The sequence below is a fragment of the Hakea prostrata genome, chromosome 3 (assembly GCF_041222555.1).
Source record: "Hakea prostrata isolate BN-2017 chromosome 3, UWA_Hpros_2, whole genome shotgun sequence".
In the NCBI taxonomy this organism is placed as follows: Eukaryota; Viridiplantae; Streptophyta; class Magnoliopsida; order Proteales; family Proteaceae; genus Hakea; species Hakea prostrata.
In genome coordinates this window covers 71,912,463-71,936,466 of record NC_142602.1, presented here as the reverse complement: position 1 = coordinate 71,936,466, position 24,004 = coordinate 71,912,463, and the positions used below count along the sequence as shown (strand labels likewise).

The 24,004-nt window shown below is 36.4% G+C and overlaps 1 protein-coding gene across 1 annotated transcript; it reads right to left on the bottom strand.

The window, feature by feature from the left end:
- Positions 1 to 250: 250 nt before the first annotated feature.
- Positions 251 to 6,826, bottom strand: LOC149022970 (putative LRR receptor-like serine/threonine-protein kinase At5g48740). The gene is made up of 16 exons (XM_089150858.1): positions 6,383 to 6,826; positions 5,435 to 5,996; positions 4,891 to 5,342; positions 4,653 to 4,770; positions 4,498 to 4,566; positions 4,306 to 4,374; positions 4,157 to 4,225; positions 3,925 to 3,996; positions 3,754 to 3,822; positions 3,433 to 3,662; positions 3,132 to 3,337; positions 1,757 to 1,883; positions 1,584 to 1,652; positions 1,288 to 1,477; positions 1,073 to 1,205; positions 251 to 686 (listed from the first exon to the last, which is right to left on the bottom strand). Exons 1-16 carry the CDS (start codon positions 6,456 to 6,458, stop codon positions 465 to 467), a joined length of 2,733 nt encoding a protein of 910 aa, XP_089006984.1. The 5' UTR covers positions 6,459 to 6,826; the 3' UTR covers positions 251 to 464.
- Between the last annotated feature and the right edge of the window lie 17,178 nt (positions 6,827 to 24,004).

The window sequence follows — 24,004 nt, the reverse complement described above, 5'->3', positions numbered from 1 at the left end:
GGAGGACGAGCAGTTGGGTGGAGATGATCTCTATGTGATTTCCACGGTTTAGCCTGAAGAAGCATGGATCCGGTACATTCATTGCCAAGTAGCCATATGGTTTTACCATGTAGAAGAAAGACGAAGAAGAAGAAGAAGAAGAAGAAGAAACAATGAAAAGCTTCATTTATAATATAGAAACAATGAAAAGCTTCATTTATAACAAAATAGAAAAACCATAACTTAGGAAGAAGACCAAAACACCCTAAATCATGACTCATGAGTAAACTATTTTGGCTTTAACAAAAGAAATGTTAATTATGTAATTACATTTCTATATTGTGTGGCTTTAACAAAACAAATCATATAAACATGAAATTAAGAGGAGAAAAACATTTTTTGACCACATTGGTTCCTATTGAAACTCTACCTCAGGTCTTCTATTATCAAATAAGTTTAAGAGAGAAAGAGAGACAGAGTGGGCATCAATTTATATGTCCAGTAGTAGCTGCAAGGTGTGAGAGTTGAATACTGTAAGCTTCTTCTAGTTCTGCCAATACTTCAGCCATTGTTGGCCTTTGTGATGCATCTCTCTCCACAGACCTTGAAGCTACAGAAGCTGCCTTTTTCATGCTCTCTGAAGCAAAAGTTCCCTTCAGACATTCATCCACAATCTCAAAAGCACCTGCTTGTAAATATGGCTTGGCCTGCAGTAGAGCACAGCAAGGTCAGTGCCAAAGCTTTGCACTTTCAATCAAGATAATCTTAAAAGTTAATATGTTTTGAGCTACCAAAGCAATAGCAACACCTCAAACTGATAGCCATTTGCCACTACCTTTTACTATACACTAAAAATCAACACTAATATTTTTATCATAGAATCCTTGGATCCAAATAAAAGGCAGAGCTATGACTTCCCTGTTTCCTCTTTAAGAATGAAAATGAACCCCTTCAAGGCTTCAATTACTACAGAGTATCCATTAAGTGCTTTTCCCTAATGAATCTATAAAATTTATTTCATTATGCACAGAAGATATTTGAAGGATGCAGATTTTGAACCAATAGAAGATGATGATCTGAGAAAAGGGAGTACCCATAACACTAAGTTATATGAATCTGGAGTGCCAACATGACTCAATGGTTCACGGCCACAGATGAGCTCCAAAAGCACAACGCCGAAGCTATAAACATCGCTTTTCTCGGTTAACTGCTGAGTGGAATAATACCTGCACAAATAAATGATGAATGAGAACAAGACTGTTATGACTTCATTGAAAACTGAGTAGAGGGTGACTTTCAAATAATTACTCAGGGTCAAGATAGCCAGCAGTGCCCTTGACAACAGTGGTCACATGAGTTGCATCTGACCGAAGTACTTGCTTGGAGAGACCAAAATCGCAGACCCTGGCATTCATCTCTGAATCCAAAAGAATGTTGCCACACTTGACATCACGATGTATGATTCGTGGATTGCTTCCATTGTGCAAATAATCCAATCCTTTAAGAGGGAAAAGTTGAGGAAACAATTCATTAATATTGTATATTAATTATATCAGCTTGCAATGGAAAGATTATAATAGTTTGATGATGGAAAATTGACAAACCTTTTGCAGCATCAACAGCAATTTTTAATCTGCGCACCCAACTTAACATTACCCTTTTCTTGTTTGGACCTGGTGAAAATTGCTTACTTAAGAATTATTCGAAGAAGTAAGGTTCAAAGAATGACTTTTGGGTAAAAGAGGAGATAAATCAAAATTTGTTTTCTACAGGATACCATATAGAGCTTCAGTCAATGATCCACCAGGTAAATATTCATAAACTAAGATTTGCTGCTTTGATTCATAACAAAATCCTTCCAAGGATACAAGATTTTGATGGCGAACTTGGGATAGAAGATGAACCTGCTCCCCAATGACACAGAAAATCATCATCAGACTTCGATCAAACAACAAAAATTTAGCTGAGGGAGATCCAATAGATGCTCGTACAATCTCAAAGGGTTCCATTTTGTCTACTGAACTGATATGAAACACAAAAAGGAAAAAGAAAGTGGACTCACTAATACTTCAAAAATTTCTAAACACAAAGATCAGGAAAAGATGAAGAAGCCATAGAATCCACTAAAAGAAGACCAGATAATTTCCACAAAGAACAGAAGGTCATGTGATTATTTCTTTAGACAGTATAAGGAATTAAAATTTCAAAACAAATATATACTTGTTTGACTTCTTAGTTCTCCCCATGGACAGGTTTGGCAAGCCTGTGATCAAAATCAACTCTATAAAGTCATATGAGGTAGAAGGACAAGAAAAGAATAACTCGGTATTCTACAATAACAAGAATTCCCCATCCCTAAACAAAAAGGAATGGACATATCTCTTTGGTGCAATGTATTAAAGATTAAGTCCAAATTCTTCATATAGTTTAGGGAGGCTTAACAACATTAGTCAATAGTCTAGCATAAGATGCCTGGTAAGTGGAATTTAGAAATGCAACGGCATAACAGAAATCGCATGATAGACTTTGATATTTGGCAAGCAACAAATAAAGTAGCATAATAAACCATAGTTAAAGAAACCACTGGAACAGCTTCGGAATATCTAAGTTTCCCTAATAGCAGTTCATATAATCCTAATGAACTAATTGCTGAAACTTCTCTCAGCTAACTTGAATATGTTATATACAGAGGTTGTAAGATTCTCAATATTTAATCCACAAAACCACTTTATTTACTTTAGATTTTAAATAAGGTATTCTTTAAGCACAGACAAGTATTAACCCATCAAACTCCAATCCAACTTCCCAAGAGAAATGGTATTTTATAAATAAAATTTTGATACATACCAGGATGGTCAGTTAATAAATATAAGTTGAGATGTTCATCCAAATTTTGTTATACGAGTGTATATTTCTGAATGTAATCAAAAAGTCATTTTTTTTCTTCTTTTTTATCCTTTTGCAGGGAGAAAGGAAGAAACCACAGATTGATTTAGTACCCAAAACTGTGAAGCACCAAGTTTCCTTTAATCAAACATATGCAAGCATAAATGGTGTTTTCATGTCGAAGACAAGGATGATGAACATCACCATTAATGGTTTTAACTGTTAGATAATGATATCATCGCATTCTAAAGAGCATGTTGGTATACCTCGTTAATAAAGGACTCGGCCCCTAGCTGAGATTGGTCAAACCGCACTTTCACGGCAACTACTTTTCCGTCTAGGAGTTTTCCAAGGTACACAGAACCAAAACTACCACGACCGATAACCTCCTTGAAGTTGTTTGTAGCTACTTTGATCTCTTTGTAAGATAAGATTTTTGTTGCATTCCAGTTCCACATTGCAGTTTCTGTCCCTAAAAGTTACAGGAAGCAATTTCATGAGAATGAAGACAAACTGTTAAAAAGGGGGGGGGGGGAACCATTTTTGTCAGCAGCAAATCTTGCATACTTCTCATAGCTGTGGCTTCTGTTTCATTTCTCCTCCTCCTGTACACGAATACTGATAGTGCAATAAAGACAGCAGCAAACAAGACACTTCCAATTGTACCCATTACTATTGCCCTTCGATTATGGCCAGTATGCCTCTTTGGATTGAAAATTGTAACCTGTGGGACTTCAACCGAAGTATTGCCAACACATGTCGATGATGAGAAGGAAAGACACAAATTACCTGATGTTCTGCACAAATAGATGCATAAAGGTGTTGGAGTTTTGTAGCTGGAAATGGTATCTTTCTGTAAATGAGAATGATAAAAGCAACAACACATACCTTACTTCCAAACTTCCTCTGTTTAATGACTGTGGGAGGGGACCCATAAGTTTATTGTTTTCTAGATTTCTGCATATAAGAGTTTGTATACATCAAACACAATTAATTAATCAGTTGGACTCAGAAAACAGGACCAGTGCATCACCAGCTGAATTTGATAGGCCAACTTACAGTAGATGAAGATTCTTCAAACTTCCTAAGCTCTCCGGAACAAAACCTTCTAATCTATTACTTTGCAAGTCCCTTACATACAGAACAAATATAAAGCAACATTAGTAGCAGGTTCCATATCCATCTGTGGGTCCAGCACAGACATTTTGAGGATGAAAGCTATTATTACATAGCCTGAATCTAATATGTATAAATGCAAGAACATTTTAAGCTAGCTTCCATGAGAACTTACAGAGTCTGAAGACTAAACAATGTGTCAAAATCAGAGCTGAAGGACGTCAGCTTATTGAAACTCAGGTTCCTGCAATATTTATTCCATGTAATCTCAAAACTCACAAACAATGGATTTGAATTATGTAAGTTATCCAAGAAGAACCTTACAATGTTTGAAGGTTTTGCAGGCTATCCAAATTTTGTATCTCTCCACCAAGTGATGTATTGTGCAAATCCCTGAAGCAAGATTGACAGGGGAAAGAAACAATATACACTTAGAAAAAAGTTCTTTATAATTACTCAGTAGAGCAGAAAAAAAGTTATTTATAATTGCTGATTAGAGTGTTCTAAAGATCCTACAATGTCTTGAGATCCAGCAGGTCGGCAAATGTTGGAGTGATTGCCCTCAAGTTAATATCTGAAAGCTCCCTGTAAGAGAAGAAGCACAATAAATCCATAATAGGATTACCTGGGACAAAAAGATGAATGTAAATCATTCTAAATCTTACACTCACAATGATACAACCGTGCTTCCATCGCATCCAATGTGTTTCCATTCTGTAGGAGAGCATGGATCATCTTCCCATCCTAGATCTAAGCCAGTGGACTGTTGGATTACCTGGAGGGCTGAAACTGCAGAATGTATTTTAACAGATTATGAGTGAACTTTTCACCAGTAAGATTGATAATGCTTCTGTTATGAGATGCAGTAGAGACAAAGAAACTGCCATTCATATTCAGTACTTAATGCACCTGTAGTTGAAGAAACCTCCATGGGAATTTGGACAATGTCAAACACTTCTATTGCATTTACTTGTGGATAGAAACTGATATTTTGAAAAGTTATGTTCAAGCTTGTGATGCCCCTCAGCACAAAGAAGAGAACACTGGCTTCCCAATTCTTCACAGTATAGTTAGAACTAACAACATCCCCATTGATTAATATATCAAATGAGGGTGATACAGGCAGAATCCCAGCAAAATAAAGGACAATGTAAAAATCTCCTTGCGTATTAAGAGGAAAGTTATAAACCAAATCAGTCTTTCGTGCTACAACCCTTGCAGACTGAAGAACAACAAGAGGTGGGCTTTCCTCAATTTCTGATATATTTAAAGGAAGCTTAATGTTGAATTCGGATGATAGATGAGAAGGAGAGAAACCCAGATCAGCATCCCAAATGCGATCATAAGAATCAACAGGGTACCTGGTTTTATAAAGACAAAGAAATGTTAACAAACAGAAGATTCAGAGAACCTAAAAAAGAACAACAATGATAACTAACAGGGTTTTCATTACCTTATCGATCCATTCACATAACCACAATTGATTCTATAGCGCTTCCTTAGTGACGTATTTGAGAAGTCCTCCATTCGACTAGTGTAAGCTCCCTTAGGGAGTGAGCGGACTTCAAGTGAGGATATAACTGGAGCTCCCCCATTAGGACTAGAAATTAAACAGAATGAGAGATTGCTGAGACTGTTTTCTTTGGTAAATGTAACTGGCCATATAAACTCTTCAACCCAGGGATCATTGATAGTAAGATTTATACTAGCAGTGATGGCTGTCCCAAGTGAAACCATAAAGGAGGGAGGCTTCCCTAGTCCATCATAGTTCTTGTAGTAAAACTGTGACCTAACAAGCACCATGGATGACAAGTTCTCTACAGGCAATCTGTAACACTTGCGCACTTTTTGATTATCTGGGAAGAACCGCAAAGGGACTTGAGATGAAAATGAACCTTCAGTGAAATCAACTGTAGTGACATTTCCTGCATTCACATAAATATCGTCTGGAACCCATGAAATGTTGGAAGAATCAACAAAATTCCTGCTTCCTCCGCAACTTAAACTCAAGAAACCTGGTAGTACAAAATGAATAAAACAATTGTCAATCCACAGGAGGAGGATGCAAAGTTCATCTAGAAAAAACGAATAGATGAGGGTTATAGATCAAATGAGGTATCAATCATCAACCATTGAAGTAGATGAAAAAAGATAATTTTATGAAAAGGGTGGAGGGAATTGAATGAATTTGTATACCTACCATAACTGATACCCTGGACATTTCATTAAATCCAATTAGAAAAACTGCTAAAGTTCCAGTAAAGGAAGTATCAACCATCAAGCAAAAATCCAGATTTTCCGGTATGGTAAACTATCAATAACACTGTAAGTGAGTTTTTTCATTTTCATATTTTGAGACAGAAATCAGCCCAACAGGAGTTGGAGCTAAAGCAGAGCATACCTTCTTGATCACAATGAACAGCTCTCCAGAACTCACAAATGAGAACAAACCCAATACAAAAATAACGGAAATCCATCAAAGTTCACGTTTGATGGAACCCAGTAGTCTTCTAATCTTTGCCTCCTTAGCTTGAAGCCCGAACCGAATCGATGGGAGAGAGAGAGAGAGAGAAGAATTGAAGTAAATGAAAAAGTGACTAACAAAGATAAATGGCCTAGAGAAAGATTTTTTTCTGGTTTAGTGACTGAGAAAGCGATTGTTGCAATGAGTGAAGAAGCTGGCTGGCTCTCCTGTTTATGTAAATGTAGCGAGAAAGAAGAAGGTGATGATGAGTGATGTTGGAAGCTAATGATGTCGAGTTGGTTACCGTTGAGTAATTCAAAAAGCAGGTGAAGGTGGAGCAACTCAAACTGAATTGAACTTGAAGAGCTCTCATGGCTCTCTCTCTAGTGTAGACTGGGTCAAGCATAGTCGAAAGTTGATAGACCACAATCCACGGCTAAGGTCTCTTGAATGCGACAAACACCATCTGCTACCAAACTGCCACAAAAAGGAAATCTAAGTTTTCACTTTTCAGAGAAAATGATGAACAGTTGTTACCTATAGCCTAAATAATCCATAAGATATCCGGTCATTGGTCGAACCAGGCGGTTGTTCAATGATATCATGAACCGGGTTCAATTATGCAGCATGAGGATTTACACTGGTTCAACTAGGACTAGGAGTGTAAGTTTGGCTCTATTGATCCAAACAAGAGTTCTGATCATAAGAATAAGTCAAGGTTGGACTATTTTAGTTATTTTAGGTCCAGATTGTGTCAAGCTCGCATTAAAAGTGACTCAATTTAGTTCGAAAGAATTATCGTTTGTTTCGTATTTAGCTTGTGATCAACATCAGGGTAGGCTAGGACATTTAAGGCTAAGATTTGAAATTTTAAAGAATCCGACCTAATCCAACCCTGTCACAACCTAATACTTTACTATCAATGAAAGATAGGTTACACTTAGGAGTCTGGATCACTTATTTTAGCCTTAATTTTGGGCTAAGACTGTGTCACGTTCGTATAGAGACCACGTTTAGTAGTATCCTTATATGAAAAGCGACTCAATTCATATCGAAAGAATTATCATTTGTTTCGTATTTAACATATGGTCAACATCAGAGCAGATTAGGACATTTAATGTTAAGATTCAAAAATTTTAAAGAATCTGGCTTAATCCAACACTGTCACAACCTAATACTTCACCATCAATGAAAGAAAGGTTACTCTCAAGAGTTTGGATCAACTCCTCATGGCCACACACAGGGAAGTGATCAGGTTACTCTTAGGAGTCTAGATCAACTCCTCATGGCCGCACACAGGAAAGTGATCCAGACTCTACACTCAACTTGTCTTATATAAAGATTTATCAGATTATCCACACAATCCTTGGAAAAATTTTGAACCTTCCACCCCCCAGCAGTTCAACTTCACCATGCATTCGAGTCAAAACTGATGAAATCCAGCTATCCGGTTCAACCGGATTAAGAGAATGGGTTGGTTGAACACTTGAACCACAATTGTAACTCTTGGATTCTAATGTTTAGAAAGAGAAGAAGACATCACACATTTCCGCTTTCAATGGGAAACATGGTGTAATTAAAAAAGTTGAAGCTTTTTCAACCTTTACGTTGAAGTATTGGTTTGTAAATTAGAAAAAAAAGAGGCCATAACCATAAGATGCTTTGCTTGATGGGTCCACCGGTCATCAACCGTTATGGAAATGATGTAAAAGGTTTTCAATTTTGCTTAGCCCAGTTGGCTTTCAATTAATCATTCTCTTTGATCAATGTGGAGAGTAAAAAGAGTCTCCTCGGAGTTAAATTTATGCCTAAGACCCATCATGAATCATTCTTTTAAATAAAAAATTCCGTATGGTAAGCTTAGCTTGTCATCTACGTTTTTGCTTGGTGGGCACAGACTCAATAAATTAACCAAGCTGGTAATAGTTTTAGAGTTGGGATCTCCTCCAATCCATGAAGGTAGAAGTTTGTGTACTCTTACTTTACCACTCATTTAAGAGTAAGGTACATTTTTAATCCAACTTATTAATATTTAGAGATAGATTTCCTTTACCAAAAAAAAAGAAGAAGATAGATTTCACTCTTAAATGAGTGATAAAAGAATGTGAGGGGCATAGTCGTTTATTCTTACAAGTAGAATATCGGGATTCGTAGTTGTGGTTGTAAAATGCTAGAAGAACAGCCTTCTCCGCAACATTGATGCTACCAACGCGACAACCGAAAGTCCGCCCTCGTGACGTGTTTTGTCTCGGCCCTCGTGGCGTGTTTTGTCTCCGCCCTTGCGGCATGTAGGTCTCCGCCTTTGTGGCGTGTATCCATCCCTTAGCTTGGATGACCCTGTCTATTGCATGTACAACAGTTTGGTCAATTTCCGCTCCTTGGTTCGGTCCGAACCTTGTGTTGTCATGCATCTGTTGTATTTTCTTTTCTTTATGTGTATCTGTACTTTTCTTAATTTCTGAATGAAGAGTTCCTCTTACCAAAAAAAAAAAAAAAAAAAAAAAAAAAAGCCTAAAAGAAGAACTATGGTAACATGTTAAAGTGGACAAAATATCCAAACATGAGTATAAATCTAGTGTCAAAACACTACACTTTTGCACAAGTAGAGTATGGGGGGAACAGTTTTCTTGTGTAACCTTACGACAATAATTTTTGCTAAGAGATTGTTTTGATCATGCAAATATAAGAGTAAACATTAGTATAAAAAGCATGCTTATACATCTACATAATATTTTTCTGAAAAATCATCTCTGGTGCTAAATTCCCTACCAAAATCTCAAATAGTGTCAATGTTAAGGAAGTTTTAGTTTTTAAATCTTTACCTACAAGTAGGGATGTCAACGGTGCGGTTTGGGGTTGGGCTTAACGGTTTTTGGCTCATAAACACCCAGCCCAAACATGCAGGTTTCAGTTTGTGCGGTTTGTGTTCAGGCTAACTAATAGTTTTGGCTAATGATTATATTCAAGTTGATTAACGGTTTAATAATTTATGGTATACAAGAAAAAGAACAAAAATAAATTGTTGAGCATCCTGCAACAAGAGCCAAAATTTTATGGAAACAAAATTACTATTGATCAATTTCCATTAAAAAATGAAAAGTCATTCCTCATTGTAGAAATCAAGAACATACAAAAAGTAAGTAGTAACATAGAATTTGCAACCTCATTCCTTAGGCTCCACTAGATAGTCCTCCTGAAATAAATCTTCAACTCATAAACCCTTTTAAATTCTAACTTGTGCTATGATTGATTGTCTTGAAATTGTGTACTTATTTTGTGATAATGTTGTTTTTTTTTCTTCTTCCTTCTATGAAATCCATCTCTTTTTTGGGTTGGAATTTATTTTGATATGCAAAAGAAATACTTCTGAATTGGATAAATATTTATTTAATTTAAACAAACTTGGTACATTCAATTGGGCATTCATACTTAATCCTTATAATTGTCCCTTACGAGTAGTAGAATGACTTTTGAATTCATGCTCAATTTTTCTAATAGTCTATACCAACTACCTACTGGTAATATGATAATTCAAAGAATATTTAATGTAAAACTATAAAACGGGTTATAACGGGTTGTGGTTTGGCTTCGAGTTGGTGCAGGCTCTGTCACCCTCAGCCTAAACACAACCCATTAAGGTTTGGTTCGGGCTGGTTTGCGCTATGACGGGCCAGTGTGGTTCGGTTTTAACGGTTCAGACTACAAATTGACACCCCTACCCACAAGAGAGAAACTTTTTGTGAAATCCTCTAACAATTTTTAAAACTAAAGCTTCCATTTAGTTTGAATCTTGAAACTTTTTATAAACTTTTTTTTTTGGTAGTATTGAAACTTTATAAACTTGATCAACCCATATCCTTTGGATGTCAGGTGCCTTGGAGTGTAATCTATTAAGTGGCTTAACCAAAGCAATATCAAGAATGTCAATTTGGCACAATACCAAATAAGTTTATCTCATATACAATTATGTTGTTTCATTGGCTGAGATTGCATATTTGTCATTGTTGGCAACTAAAATACAGTGTGTTCTAAGAGTACATGACTTGTATTGAAGTGAAGCTCCCATAAAAGACTTTGGGCATTTGTTATATATTTTAGAGGGTGATAAACACTATTACAACAGTTTTGAGTGTTTGTGAGAATATTTACGTGTTTTGGGTAAAGCGAAGATTACTTAGAATAGTGGATTTCACAAATCATTGCACAAGGGTCACATTGGATGAATTTTTGAGTAGTCATCCAGTTGTTTTCTGGGTTCGACTTAAACTGAAGAAACGTAGTTCATGAAGTCTTCTTTCCAACTTACTTTTCGGATTGTGATTTTGAAATCAAACACGGGAGTTATGAGGTTTCCCGTGAGAGTGTGCGATATGGAAACAAATTTGGGCATTGTAGAAGAAATATCAAATTTAGCTACTGTGATGTAATCTACTCTCAGGGGTTTGAAAATAAATTTTAAGAGTTCAGGGGTCTTTGTGAAATAAGTTTTACATCTCAAGGAGGAAAGTGTAATTTTAAGATTGAATGATACAATCTATTGGTCATTAGAAGGACGTGGATGAAGATCCAATTTTGAGGGTCAAGATTGATGCGTATGGTTTTCAAGTGTCCAAGACGTAAAAGATTCCATCACGTGCTTTTTGGTTGGTCGGGAGCATGATAATATAGTTCACTGCAAAGTATAATGATCAACATGATCCTGTGTATCGTAGCTTAAAGGTAAGATTAGAAAATATTCCATTTGAAATAATCTGGTGAAGGGTACTCTAATCTTACATCACTTAAAGGATATGACGGCCTAGATCTCACCCGCCTTTTTAAAGTGGATATCAACGGCTGTGGGATTAGATTCTCTTTGGGACTCATCTAGAAGATGAAATCCAACGGTTCTTGTGCATCAATGTTCATTCTCTTTAAAAGCTCGAATTTGAGCGAAACATAAAAGGGTTTTTGGTGTTTTTGGCTTGTGAAGACTAAGAAAACGTGGAGGAGAAGCCAAAAAGCAATATGGGTATAGAGAATAAGCTTGGATGCGTATTTTGGTGAAAACGTTGAAGAAGAAGAGTGGCGGTGCATTGTCTGGTAGACCCAGCCACATTGTGGTGTGTGGTGGACGTGCCCTTGCATAATTGATAATTACAGGATTATCTTGACCAACATTGTCTTGAGTTTAAAGAAGTGTCATATCAAAGAGAATTTTAGAAGACACTGATTCACCCCCCCTCTCAGTGTCAATCTGGGAATAACATGCAACAATTACAATACCATATATAAAATGGTACAGGCATGATACTATTACTGAACCCATGATACTATTACTGAACCATATATATTTGCAGACGATGCTCTCAAGAGGTTGAAGAGAGAATTTGATGACCATGATGTCATTCTTGGCAGTTCAAAATGAAACAATCGTCAGCAAAGAAGAGGTGTAAGATTGAAGGTGCTGACCTTACAATCTTAACATATTTGGATTTTGCTTTAGTGTTGCGCATTTAATGCGCAACATTGAGCTGCGAATAATAAAAATAGATTACAGGCGTTGATTTTAAACATGTGAAATTTTAGTCTTTTAAATAGGTAAAACGGTTCGGCTCAAAATATTTTCAAACCAAACCGGCTAAAAACTAAACCGAACCGATCAGTTCAAAAGTTTCAAATCGAGGGAAACTAGGTCGTCTTCTTCATTCTATTGAGAAGCAATATGAGAGGAGAGAGAAAGAGAGAACCCGAGAGAGAGTGATGTGCGATCGTCTCCTTCATTCTCTTCCAACATTGACTTCAACGGAAGGTTTAGGGATTGAACACAGAGAGGAAATCCAGAGAGGTGGGTTTTGAAGGGGTTCTTCCATTAACGAAGGGCTTCATCCAAAGGGAAAGCTATTTTTCTTCAGATTCGTGTCTTCTCCTAACCTGTCGAAGGGCTTCCTGCAGTGGTATGTATCGAAGGGTTTTGAAGGGGTTCTTTCGCGCAAGCTTACCTTGCACAAGTATTCTGGGAATTTCTTTGAATGTTGAAAATTCTAGTTTGACATAAGATGGAAATGGTTTGTCATTTCGAAAAGTAGATGCACCCTTCCAAAGGAATAAGGGATCACTTTTCACTTCCACAGAGAAATTTCCTTTTGTGCTAACCAAGATATGTAGTTTGCTGTGCTGAATCTTTCATATCAATCTTTCCTGATGACATTCGATTGGCCCGCACTGGTTTCACCAGTTCCATTGGTTGATGGTAATGTGTCTTTGTGGAATCTTTCGTTTTCCCACTCTTAACTCCATGCATGCATAAGTTTTTATCTCTCTAATGGCTTTTGTATCTTAATCTTTTGTTGATTTTTATGGTTTACAGGGACTTGTCTTATAATAATCTTAGCGGTCCAGTGCCTGGGTTCCTTGCAAGAACAGTCAAGTAAATAATTGTTCACTCTTGACTTTTTCCTGGCAATCCTTTTTCCTTTTTTTTTTCTTCCAATGATTCTGAACTTGTTCCTGTTCTGTATTATTTCCTTCTTTGAACAGCATTGTGGGAAACCCTCAAATTTGCGCAACCGGCTCGGAAAGAGATTGCTATGGAACAATACCGATGCCACTTAGAATCCTTCACAGGATATGGAATTTTAGAATGCTAGCATCTTTAAAAAAAATCCTTACTCCCTTCCTGCCATTTGTATTTTGAACTTGAATGCTGCCTTTGTGAACACCTTTTCTGATGTTATAATGAACCATTGGTTGCACACATATTTTTCAATATTCAATTTCCTTGACAGTTCTTTTGTTCTTAAGAAAAGTTTTGTTACCTATTTGCTTTTCATTTTCACATTACTTCCCCTTTCATTTCAAAATAAGGAAATGCTATGATGTGGTCTCCCTTTTCTGTATGCTTCCATCATAATAGAGTATGTTGAAAAATCAGGGAGACAACTCTTCTCCTTCATATGTTTGAAAACTCTTTCCATCTTCATCAAATCTTCTGCCTTTACACATGCAGAAATTATGGCATTATAGAATGGACCCATTTGATGAAATTGGTGAAGGGAAAGGGTTACGATTTAATCTGAATATACCTCTACCTAATGGAACTGGTGATCGGGGATATGAGTACGCCCTGAATGGATTGATTGTCTCTCTACTGTTCAGAAAAAAAAAACACAAAAAAAAAAAAAAAAAAAAAAAAAAAAAAAAAAAAAAAAAGGGACCCGTGGGTGCGATCCGTCACAGGATCCATGGTTTTAGTCTATCAATAATAATAAATACAAATACATGAATCAAGAGCAAGAATAGTACAATAATCAATAAAAAGGTTACGGGAGTTCAAATACTCCAATAAATATCCAAGAACGAACGAAAGAAGGAAGATCAAGAATCAAAAGTAATATCGAGATCAGCGGAAGCAAAAAGAATAACTAAATAATCTTCATCTTCGGGAGGCTTCATGCTCTGCAAGTTCATGTATCACTTGTCTGTGCCACATCAGCTTCATACGAGAAGGCTCTTTCATATGAATCATCTCCAACTTCCGACATTGTGCAACCATCTCATACAGTTTATATAATACATACAATGAAAGGAATGAGTTCCAACGAACTCAGATAAGGAACAAACAATTCTCATATATATGTCAATACAATCCACGAATGCACATATGAAATGATATGGATGATATGCGAAATATGAATGCTACTAAGATCTAACTATGCAAGTCTCTAATCGGTGACATGCTTTAAGATATACACCAGCCCTCCTTTGGGTAAGTCTCATCACTCCGATCCGGCAAGGACCGGTTACCTCTGTAGGGATCCTGGGCAAAGGGGTAAGTCCACACTGGCTCTCAAACCATGGCTGGGGGTTAAGTCAACACTCTCTCACCACGACCATTGGCAATGAGTGCGGCGCATGTCGGGGTTTCTAATCCAATGCAAGGTCATAATGGTAACATACTATATGGAGTCCAGATACTTCCCCTATGGCACCAACCAACTCGGTTCAAGTATCCTTCGCAACCTAGGAGTGAGAACCCTCACGGATCGGCTACCGCTGTTGGACTCCACTCCTTAACCCTATGGTCATCCACATATTATTGGGGCGGATGCTCTCATGACTCCTCACGACACCCGGTCTGTTCCTTGGACGTCCATGAGCCCAACCCTAACATATGCAACCCTACCATTACATGATTAATAGTGGACCACTGAGTCTCCGCACGGACTGGTTACCGCTGTTGGATGAAACATAGTCACGTCACCATTGTCACGGGTCACCCGGCTTCAATTCCCCTGCCGAAAGGGTAGTAGCATGTGGGGTACCTAGCCATGCAATTCTAGACACTCCTAAGTATGTCATCCAAGTAATCATGATAGTCTTTGGAGACATCGGCAGCATGTGTCCCATTCCTGACCTTCTAATATCCCAAGCTAATATATCCCAAAGGAATACCCCTTCCATCACAACTACACTACAATCACTCTTTATCATACCATGAACAGTTGTGCAATATCATAAAAGATGAAGTACATCAAAGAACACCACTAACAGCAAGTATACAATAAGATTCACATGCTTTATACAATTACAGCAAGTTACATGATCAAAGAATAGTAAATAGAACAATTTGAATCATCATGTATATGTAATTGCATATAAATAAGAATGCATGTCCTTACACTGTAATTTAGTAGAAGTCCTCTAACTTGCAATCCAAAAACTATTATAAGACTTTTATTTGAAACAGAGAACACCTAGGCATAGGGTTACAAGAATGTATAAGAGTCAAGAGTCAAAACAATTCAAAAATCAAACCTACACAGTTACTGGAAACCAGCCGGTTGCTTGTGGCGGTTGCTTAAGTTAAGCGACCTCCACAAGCGACCGCCCCTGTTTCAGACAGGTTTCCAACTCCGAAATCGGACTTTTTATCATCCGATTTCAATCCGTTTTGGGATGATCTTAGTCCGAATTTCAAGCTTAATAGGTCTAGAACAAGGGGGTAACAAGAAACCCTAAAATTAACAAAGATTTATTACCCAAATCATTCCCCTTGATGGGATTCATCCATTAAACAAATGCGGGGATTCGTTTCTGGACAGGATCTCATCAAGAACATTGAAAAGGGAGATACAACAAATCAATTGGGTAATCACTAATAAAATGGGGGTGGGTTCATATCAATCGAGAGGTTAAAAAGAAGAGAATAGAAGATGGAGATTCATTACCTTAATCGAATCACCAAGAATAGAAGGAAAAAGGTTCCGGATCATTAACAAACACTTCGCCCACCTTTTAGCACGTTTCCATCGCCGCCTAATCGCCCAAAATAGCAATCCCGAACATAATAATGCGTTAATAGGGTGAGGGATGCTATTTATAACGAATAGGGGGCAAAATAGGGCATTTTCCCGCAAGCAGAACCGGGCGGTCGCTTGGTTTAATCAACCGCCACTAGCAACCGCCCCCAAGTATATTGCTATACAAGGGTGCTTTGCTCAGGGGGTTGAAACCCAAACACAACCTAGCCCTAAACAACACATGGGGGATGTCTTACCTTCATTCCGGATATCTCCAAACACCATTTGCCTTCAACCAGAGATCCAACTTCCTAGTAAGGCAGATTCTTCAACAAGAGAATCCAGATCCATGGGTTCTGGATATGGATCATGGACTCCTACCTGGACACTCCACAAAATTAATCCGACTAGACCTTCGGGTTCTCAGACCTGCAATACGGATTCCGGGTTAGAAAATGGGGGTTGTTACACTTATGTAGGAAGAGAAGTCTGATCCATACATCTTTATCATCAAGAAAAAAGTGCTTGGCCTGGAGTCTTATCAAACCTAACAGCCTATGAAAATTGCTGCACAATGTCATGTTATTGCTGCAAGATTTGGATAAAAATAATTTAGAGAAGGGGGAGGTTGCATGATTTCTTCACAAGTAAAATCTTTACCGATATTTGATCTGGGGAACATTCATCACCTAGAATATTGTTAATTCTTTTTGGCAGGGATGGGAGTAGCCTATCTTGGTGGTTGGTTGAAGCTAGGTTGTTTCTTAATTTTCTAAACTAAAGAGTATTCGAAGGCTAGCTTTGTAACGTGTAATGTGAATAAATGGACTCAACCATTTTATTCATGTGAAGTGTCTAAAGTTGTTGGGAGCAATTGTAATTTGAAATTATGGACTGAATGATATTATTATGCCGGTTAATGATTCACTATGCTGATTAATGATTTACATGGTTGATTTATTGTCTGCATATTTGTTTTACTGATGAGAGTAACTATGCTTCCATGGATGGTGTCCTTTATTGTAGAGCTCAATTTGAGCATCTCTCGTCTTGCTAATTATATTTTGTTTTATGTTAATAGGAAATTTTGAGAAGCCTAGGAACTAGTAATACATGATTATTTCATTAAAAGTTTTTTCATGAAGTTCATAGGCTTGGAGTTTTCTTACAACAACTTCTTTTGAGTTGGCCTTGATCTAACTCTATCTCAAGAATGGAGTTGCTGTAGTGACATCAGTCACATAAGAATTGGCTTTGAGTTGGTGAATCCAAATCTATATAGTTGCCCACTTATGTTATTAATTATAAGACAAGTAGTGTAGCTAGGGGATTCTCAGTAGTTTGATTGATGTGGTAATCGTTGTTTTTTGAGTTGAATATTTTCATATGCTTATCATTTGACTATATTATTTTTTTCTTTTTTTGTTTTTCCTTTCTTACAGTGACAAGGAAACTATGGTCAAAGCTTTACAAGATCAAGTTGCATCCAGTCAGAGTTCTAGCTAATGAAACCATAAAGTAACTATGCCTGCTAGAGCTATTCCATTTTTCACATGTGTGAAAGCTTTGTTGTCTAATGTGTACTGGGTTGAGAATCATTCCATCTCAAACCCACCCCTCGGGGAAAATTCTTGTGTAACTGTTGAAAAGTTAATTTGAATGTGTGCAAATTTCAATTGTAAAATAAACATCCAAAAAGAAAACATTCTCTCATTTCCTTGTATAAACATCCAGTTTTACTTTTTAGTTAGATAGCACTCATTTCATAATAAACCGATTTAATGAAGGAGAAAATGAAAGCATGTCCTTTGAATTGGATAACTGAATGGATTGAGAGCATTATGCTTAAATTTTCTGATGAACAACATGATTGAACCATGCCCTTTTAAAATGATGGATGTTCCACCTATATGGCATGGGACAGTTTTGAAATGGAATGGGTCATTTGTTAAAATCAACCATGCCTTTTAATATGATGGATGTTCCACACTTCTACCTAGATACATGCTTAAATTACATTAGACTTTTGATACGTATTCCAAGGCTAATGTAAAATACCTCTCATTCATAACGGACAACAATTGGTTGATGTATTCATTGATTTAGCAGACTGCATGTAGTGGCAAGATGCAGAGGACCTCACTCATGGATTTAGGACATATCAGAAGAGACACAAATGTATACAGCTACACATCAAATCACTAAGCCTAGATTTCCATTTTTTTTTTTTACTTGTGGCTAGATTTTCTATTTTACTTGCTTCTGTGGAGTTTGTTCATTGTTGTAGTTCATTTATTCACTGTCAAAACTGTTATTTAGTAATGTTGTAATGGCATTCATTCCCTTCCTCCTAGTCCCAATTATTCCACTTCTGGGCTTCAAATAAATTCCTCAAACAAATTGGAGACTTAATAATCATGTACATTTAAGCCAACTCTATATATAGAGAGCAAAGATTTGCTTAACAAAACTATAGACTCGTCATTACTAAAATAGAAATTAGACTTTGTTGATTCATAAATACTCTTGTAAAATATATAGGAAAAAGAATGAAACTAAGAAGCCATATATGGTAAATTCAACAACTTAAAAACGCTTGTTTGACATTCATAGATCCACTAAACCAGATGAAGAATCAAACAAAATCCTAGGACTGAACTCCCTCATTTCAGGCAGCGGCATCAACATCAGCTGCAGTTAGTCCCACAACCAAATCAACAAAAGCACCAACAATTTGGTAGTTGATCTGTTTATTATACTCTATTAACTCCATCTTTATATCATCCGGATCAAGATTCCAAAAATCCACATCATCATATACTGTTCCTGAAGCTTCGTTACACCTGCCAGAGAAATATCCCTTTCTCCCAGACCTACTGACTTCAGTCTTGTCATCAGAATACTTGCAACTAGCACCATTACCACTCGAAACCCCAGCACCTCTGGAATAAGCCATTTCTTGAGCAGCCTAAATCTCTTTTGCTTGTCTTGCATTCTGCAAGGAGAGCTTGGTGACTTCACCAGCCAGGTTTTTTAGTTCAACAGCAGCAGCGGATGCCAATTCTTTCGCATAACAGGCTTTCTCTGCCAGCTTTTGGTTCTATACATGCAATCCACTGTTCTCCCCCCATAAGTTGATCATGTTCCAGTCTTAGTTTTTCATTCACAATCTCCTGCTTAGAAGAATTAATAAAGCTAACTCAGCAACAAAACTGAGTGACAGTTAATTTATTTCTTTAAATTTGGCAGGAGGCAAGTGAGATTATGCAAAACATAATGGAAACAAAGACTGATACACCAAGATGTGAATAGCCATGTCATATTCTCAGTTATCCCTTGTTTACTGAAAAATGTGTTTTAGTTAAAATATAATGAATTTTTTTTTTGGTGGCAAAAAGAAGTCTGTTATGTATTAAAAAGTAAACAACTTCCACTTTTTGTTGTTGAGGAACATCAAATGAATATAGCTTTTCTACTAACAAGGTTGCACAAGTAGATGAGGTAGACAGAAAGCATGAGAATGTCAATATAGTGAATAACTACCAATTAAAATCGGGTTGGCAGAAGAAAAAATAAGCAAGACACGTTAATTGGAAATTCCTAAAACCAACACCAACACCTGATAAACAATCAATGTCCAGAGAGTAAGCCCTTCAATGTAACATAGTTGAGGTAATGCAAGACTGATGAGGTTAGAAGTATATCACATGGCTGAGTATCATATCGATGCTCAACAGTGTTAATCTAACTGTAAGAAAACATGCTTCAACATAATCAACAAAAGCACTTATAGTTCTTAACTGCAGTAAATAGGGTTAAGGAATCCAGGAACTTAACAGTATGGATTTTGCAATTTTCACAAGTTCAAGAAGCAAAAAGGTGGGGGAAGGCCAGGAGCATCTGGTGGTCTTTAAATTGATTGAGCAAACACTTTCCAACTTTACACACATTCTACTCTTTCAACTACAAAATATTCGATTGGTTCAGACTTCCAAAATTTATGGCAGAAGCTCAATGGGAAAAGCCAACAATCATGTTCTAGCTGCACAAGTAATACATACAGACAATAAAGGGAAATATTACTATTGTGAATTAAAACATCAGATTACACTAGCAGCCAAATTTTAGAACATCAGCAAATCCCAATAATCACCTGAGACTGTATCTTCCTTGTCAACTCACTAATGTAGTCTTCAGAGATGCATTGCTCAGAGGATAGTGATGGTTTATCACCCATGATAGAGTTCAATTGCTGCTGCAGGAGTTGCACTTTTTCTTGCAAATCCTTGTTCTCTAAACACTACTCAAAAAAAAAATCAATTTATATCCATGACAAAGGACAAGAACTGGAGAGATGACCCAACCCATTAATAATGCAGTATAGTTCAGCTGTATCTCTTTGAGCTAAAAAGAGAGAAAAGATTGTGCTTGTGTGTGTATTTTGCCACTTTTTTCTTCTTTTTTTAGGGGATGGAGGAATGTAGGTATTACCTTTTCCTGTAGCTGTTCCTGAAGGACACGATTGTCTGCTGACTTTATTTGTATCCAGATTCCAACTGAATTACTAATCTGAACAATACCACTAGCGAAAGTTGCTCCCACACAGCAACACCAGACTTAAAAGACTAATAATCAAGGCAAAAAAAAGTTTGTTATGTATTAAAAAGGAAACAACTTCCACTTTCTGTTGTTGAGGAACATCAAATGAATATAGCTTCTCTACTAACAAGGTTGCACAAGTAGATGAAGTATACAGAAAGCATGAGAATGCCAATATAGTGAATAACTACCAATTAAAATTGGGTTGACAGAGAAGAAAAAATAAGCAAGACACTTTAGGAGATAGAAGAAATGGTACTCTTGAGGATCCTTCTAACTCTCTAAACCTTTAATGAAAAGAACTTTGCAGCCACAAAAACCTTTGAGGAACCTTCTAACTCTGTAGGATCAGTAAAGGAGTCTCTGAATTCTAACTCTGTAGGATCAATAGTTCTTCACATTGCCCTGCGCGTTGATATTTGTGAGGACTTGTCTCTAGTTAGTTGGATACCTCCAATTTAGAAGAGATGATTACCAAGAATTGATTGGCTTGTTAGATTGATGGGGCTTTAAAAGAAATTAGGTAGATTCATAGTGCACAGAAGAAGCAGCATCATGCACTCAGATCAAGAAAGAAAACATCATGCACAAGATATAGGGCAAGCATTGACTACACATATATAATACACCACCTAGTATCTACACCTAATAAAAACATACACAATACATAGATATGCATGCATGGTTGATCAAGGTGCCTATATCTATGATGAGGTGAAAGCCCTAAACATTATTTCCCTCTACATGGACCAGTAGCAAGGGAGAGCATGTTGTTTCCATATCTGTCAAGTTTCAGTTGTTGCTGTATGTGGTTTACTATTTTTCACATTCTAACTTCCCACAAGATAAAAATTGAAGTTGAACAACTAATATGATGATGCATAGCACAACTGCACAACTGCACAATAGCATACTATTTCAGTACTTATTGGCATATAAATCAGCCATGAATTATTAGTTATCGACAACTAATGCCCCTGTTTTCCCTTGCTCATGAGCTAAACACAGGGTCAGTTTTAAATTTAAGGTTCCTTTAGTTTCATAAAAATATAAAAGCCCTTGCTCATGAGCTAAACACAGGCAAGCATTCAAGGTTTTACAGCTTACCAAGGAAGCGAAATGCAGAATTTCGTTTGCAGGATGGAGTGAAGAAGAAGAACAAAGAAAAGCCCTGTTTTTTCCCTTGATTTTGCTTGTTTGCAGGCTCAGAAATTTCCCCTTCGCATCTCTCTCTCAGAAATCTCTCTCCGGAAGAACAAGCAAAACGAAGGTTAGGCTCGAGCGAGAATGAAACAGAAGAGGGTAAGTTTCGCTTAGGAATGTTGAGCTCGTCGTCGTCGGAAAAACAATATCGAAAGTTTCTCTTTCTGTTTCGCAGGCTCTCTCTTTCTCCTTAATTCGTTCGTTGGAAAAACCCTTGTCGTCGTCGGAAAATTCCTTGTCGCAGCTCACTCGGAGATCTCTCTTTCTCTCTCCTCTCAGATTGCTTTTCGAACAATGAAGAAGACGACCTAGTTTCCCTCGATTTGAAACTTTTGAATTGAGCGGTTCGGTTTAGTTTTTAGCCGAATTGGTTTTAAAATATTTTGAGCCGAACCGGTTTACCTAATTAAAACACTAAACCTTCACATGTTTAAAATCAACGCCTGTAATATATTTTTATTTTTTGGCTCAATCTGAGCCGTTCGCAGCTCAGTGTTGCGCATTAAATGCGCAACACTGAAGCAAAAGTGAACATATTTAGAGAGACCGTTTTTTTGTGCAGCCTCTAGCAACATGGATACTGAACAGGCTGAAGGAATTGAAATGTTCTTTTAACCAGAAAATCTCTGAAGCATTAATAGAATTTCAATCCTTTTGAGGACATAAAATGATATAATGATGCTGTCTGAAACTTGGAGATTTTCATACAAGGCAGAACTATATACAAGTTGTCATCACAATTATTTCATGAAAGAAAGTTAAACAATACAACAACAGCAGCAATCTTTTTCTCAACTAAGTGGGGTCGACTACATGAATTCTTACTTCTAATCAGCTCTAAAATTTTGGCACATGAAAACCCTTAAGGGGTAAGAACCTCCCTTTGATAGTGTTATCAAGCCAATCTATGTGTCAGTTCTTAAGAGATTCTAATTTCTTTATTTTGATCACATATTCTGGTGTTTGATCACAACAATCCTGATTTCCTAGAGGAGTCTTCCAGCTAGTTCTCTAGTAGCCTAACCCTAAATTAGATCCACAAACTGATTATGATCTGAAACCTTAAGAGGGTGCTTTCTCTTTGTCTAAATTATTCTCCCACTTAAGGCTGTAAAAAGGATTGGATGACTTTAACATCAAACCACAAAAAAGCAATCAATACCTAGCTTGGATTGTTGCAACCAAACCAATGAGTAACTCTTTGGTCTGTGGGGCAACTGTTGTCCCATGGATCTTCTTAGGGCATTTTTGGTATCAATTTTCATTCTCTATTTTACCTATCGAAAAGAAATAAATACAAGAATCTATTTTTGGTGAAAATAAAAAATAATTTCGTAACTTTTGTCCAAAATAAGTTTAGTATATAAAAATGAAAATTGATAAAAGATGATAGTAAAAATTGGAGCAGCTTGTCTGGGTTTGGGAGTGAGAAAGAAAAGAATAAATAATAGAATTTTCATTAAAAAAAAATACATGTTTACTATTATACCCTCAATTTGCATTTGTGTTTTAAGTGGCTTGCGTAAAAAATGAGCGTAAGGAGATTTTTTTTACCCTAAATTCATAATAGACAAATAATCTAGGGTAAATATCACTTACCTCCCTTTTTACCTGGCAAATATATCAAACACCTCCCCTCTGTTAATTTTATCGGTTAAATTTAACTTTTATTGTTAAATATTTTTCTAAAACTTCAACCTATCCTTAGCTAAAAATATTTTTTTTAATTTAAACCCTAAATTACCATAATCACCCTAATAGTTAAAATACTAAATTACCTTCAATTAAAATAATTATTAAAAACCAAAACATCATAGTTAAACCCAAATTATATTTAATTATTAAAAGTCCAACATACATTTTTTTTTAATTTTATTAAACAATTAAAAAAAAAACGTACTACTACCAAGTAAAATTAAAAAATGCAATAATAAAAAAAAACAAGTAAGTTGATAAAATTAAACACGTATTACTATTTTGGGTTTTTTTAATTGTTTGATAATTTAAAAAAAAAAAGAGAGGGTATATTGGGCTTTTAATAATTAAAGACAATTTGAATTTTAACTATGGTGTTTTAGTTTTTAATAATTATTTTAATTGAGGATAATTTAGTATTTTAACTGCTTGGGTGATTACGATAATTTAGGTTAAAAACATATATATTTTTAGCCAAGGGCAGTTTGGAGTTTTAGATAAATATTTAACGGTAAAAGTTAAATTTAACTGAGAAAGTTAATAGAGGGGAGGTATTTGATATATTTGTCAAGTAAGAGGGGAGGTAAGTGATATTATCCAACTAAGAGGGGGTGTAAGTGCCATTTGTTCAGCTAAAAGGGGAGGTAAATGATATTTATTTTCAGGGTTTATCTATTCTTATAAACATAAATAGGATTTAAAATGGATGCCACATGTAAAAAAAAAAATCAGAAAATGAGAATGAGAATTAACGCCAAAAAAGGCTCTTAGATAACAATAC

Bases quoted from the DNA above. Each gene is read 5' to 3' on its own strand.
- LOC149022970 (XM_089150858.1), bottom strand. From the start codon at position 6,458: ATGGATTTCCGTTATTTTTGTATTGGGTTTGTTCTCATTTGTGAGTTC. The intron at 4,567-4,652 runs GTGAGTGTAAGA...CTTCTCTTACAG, and splicing joins GGAAGCACGGTTGTATCATT to GGAGCTTTCAGATATTAACT. The intron at 1,884-3,131 runs GTATACCAACAT...ATTGGGGAGCAG, and splicing joins CCGAGTCCTTTATTAACGAG to GTTCATCTTCTATCCCAAGT.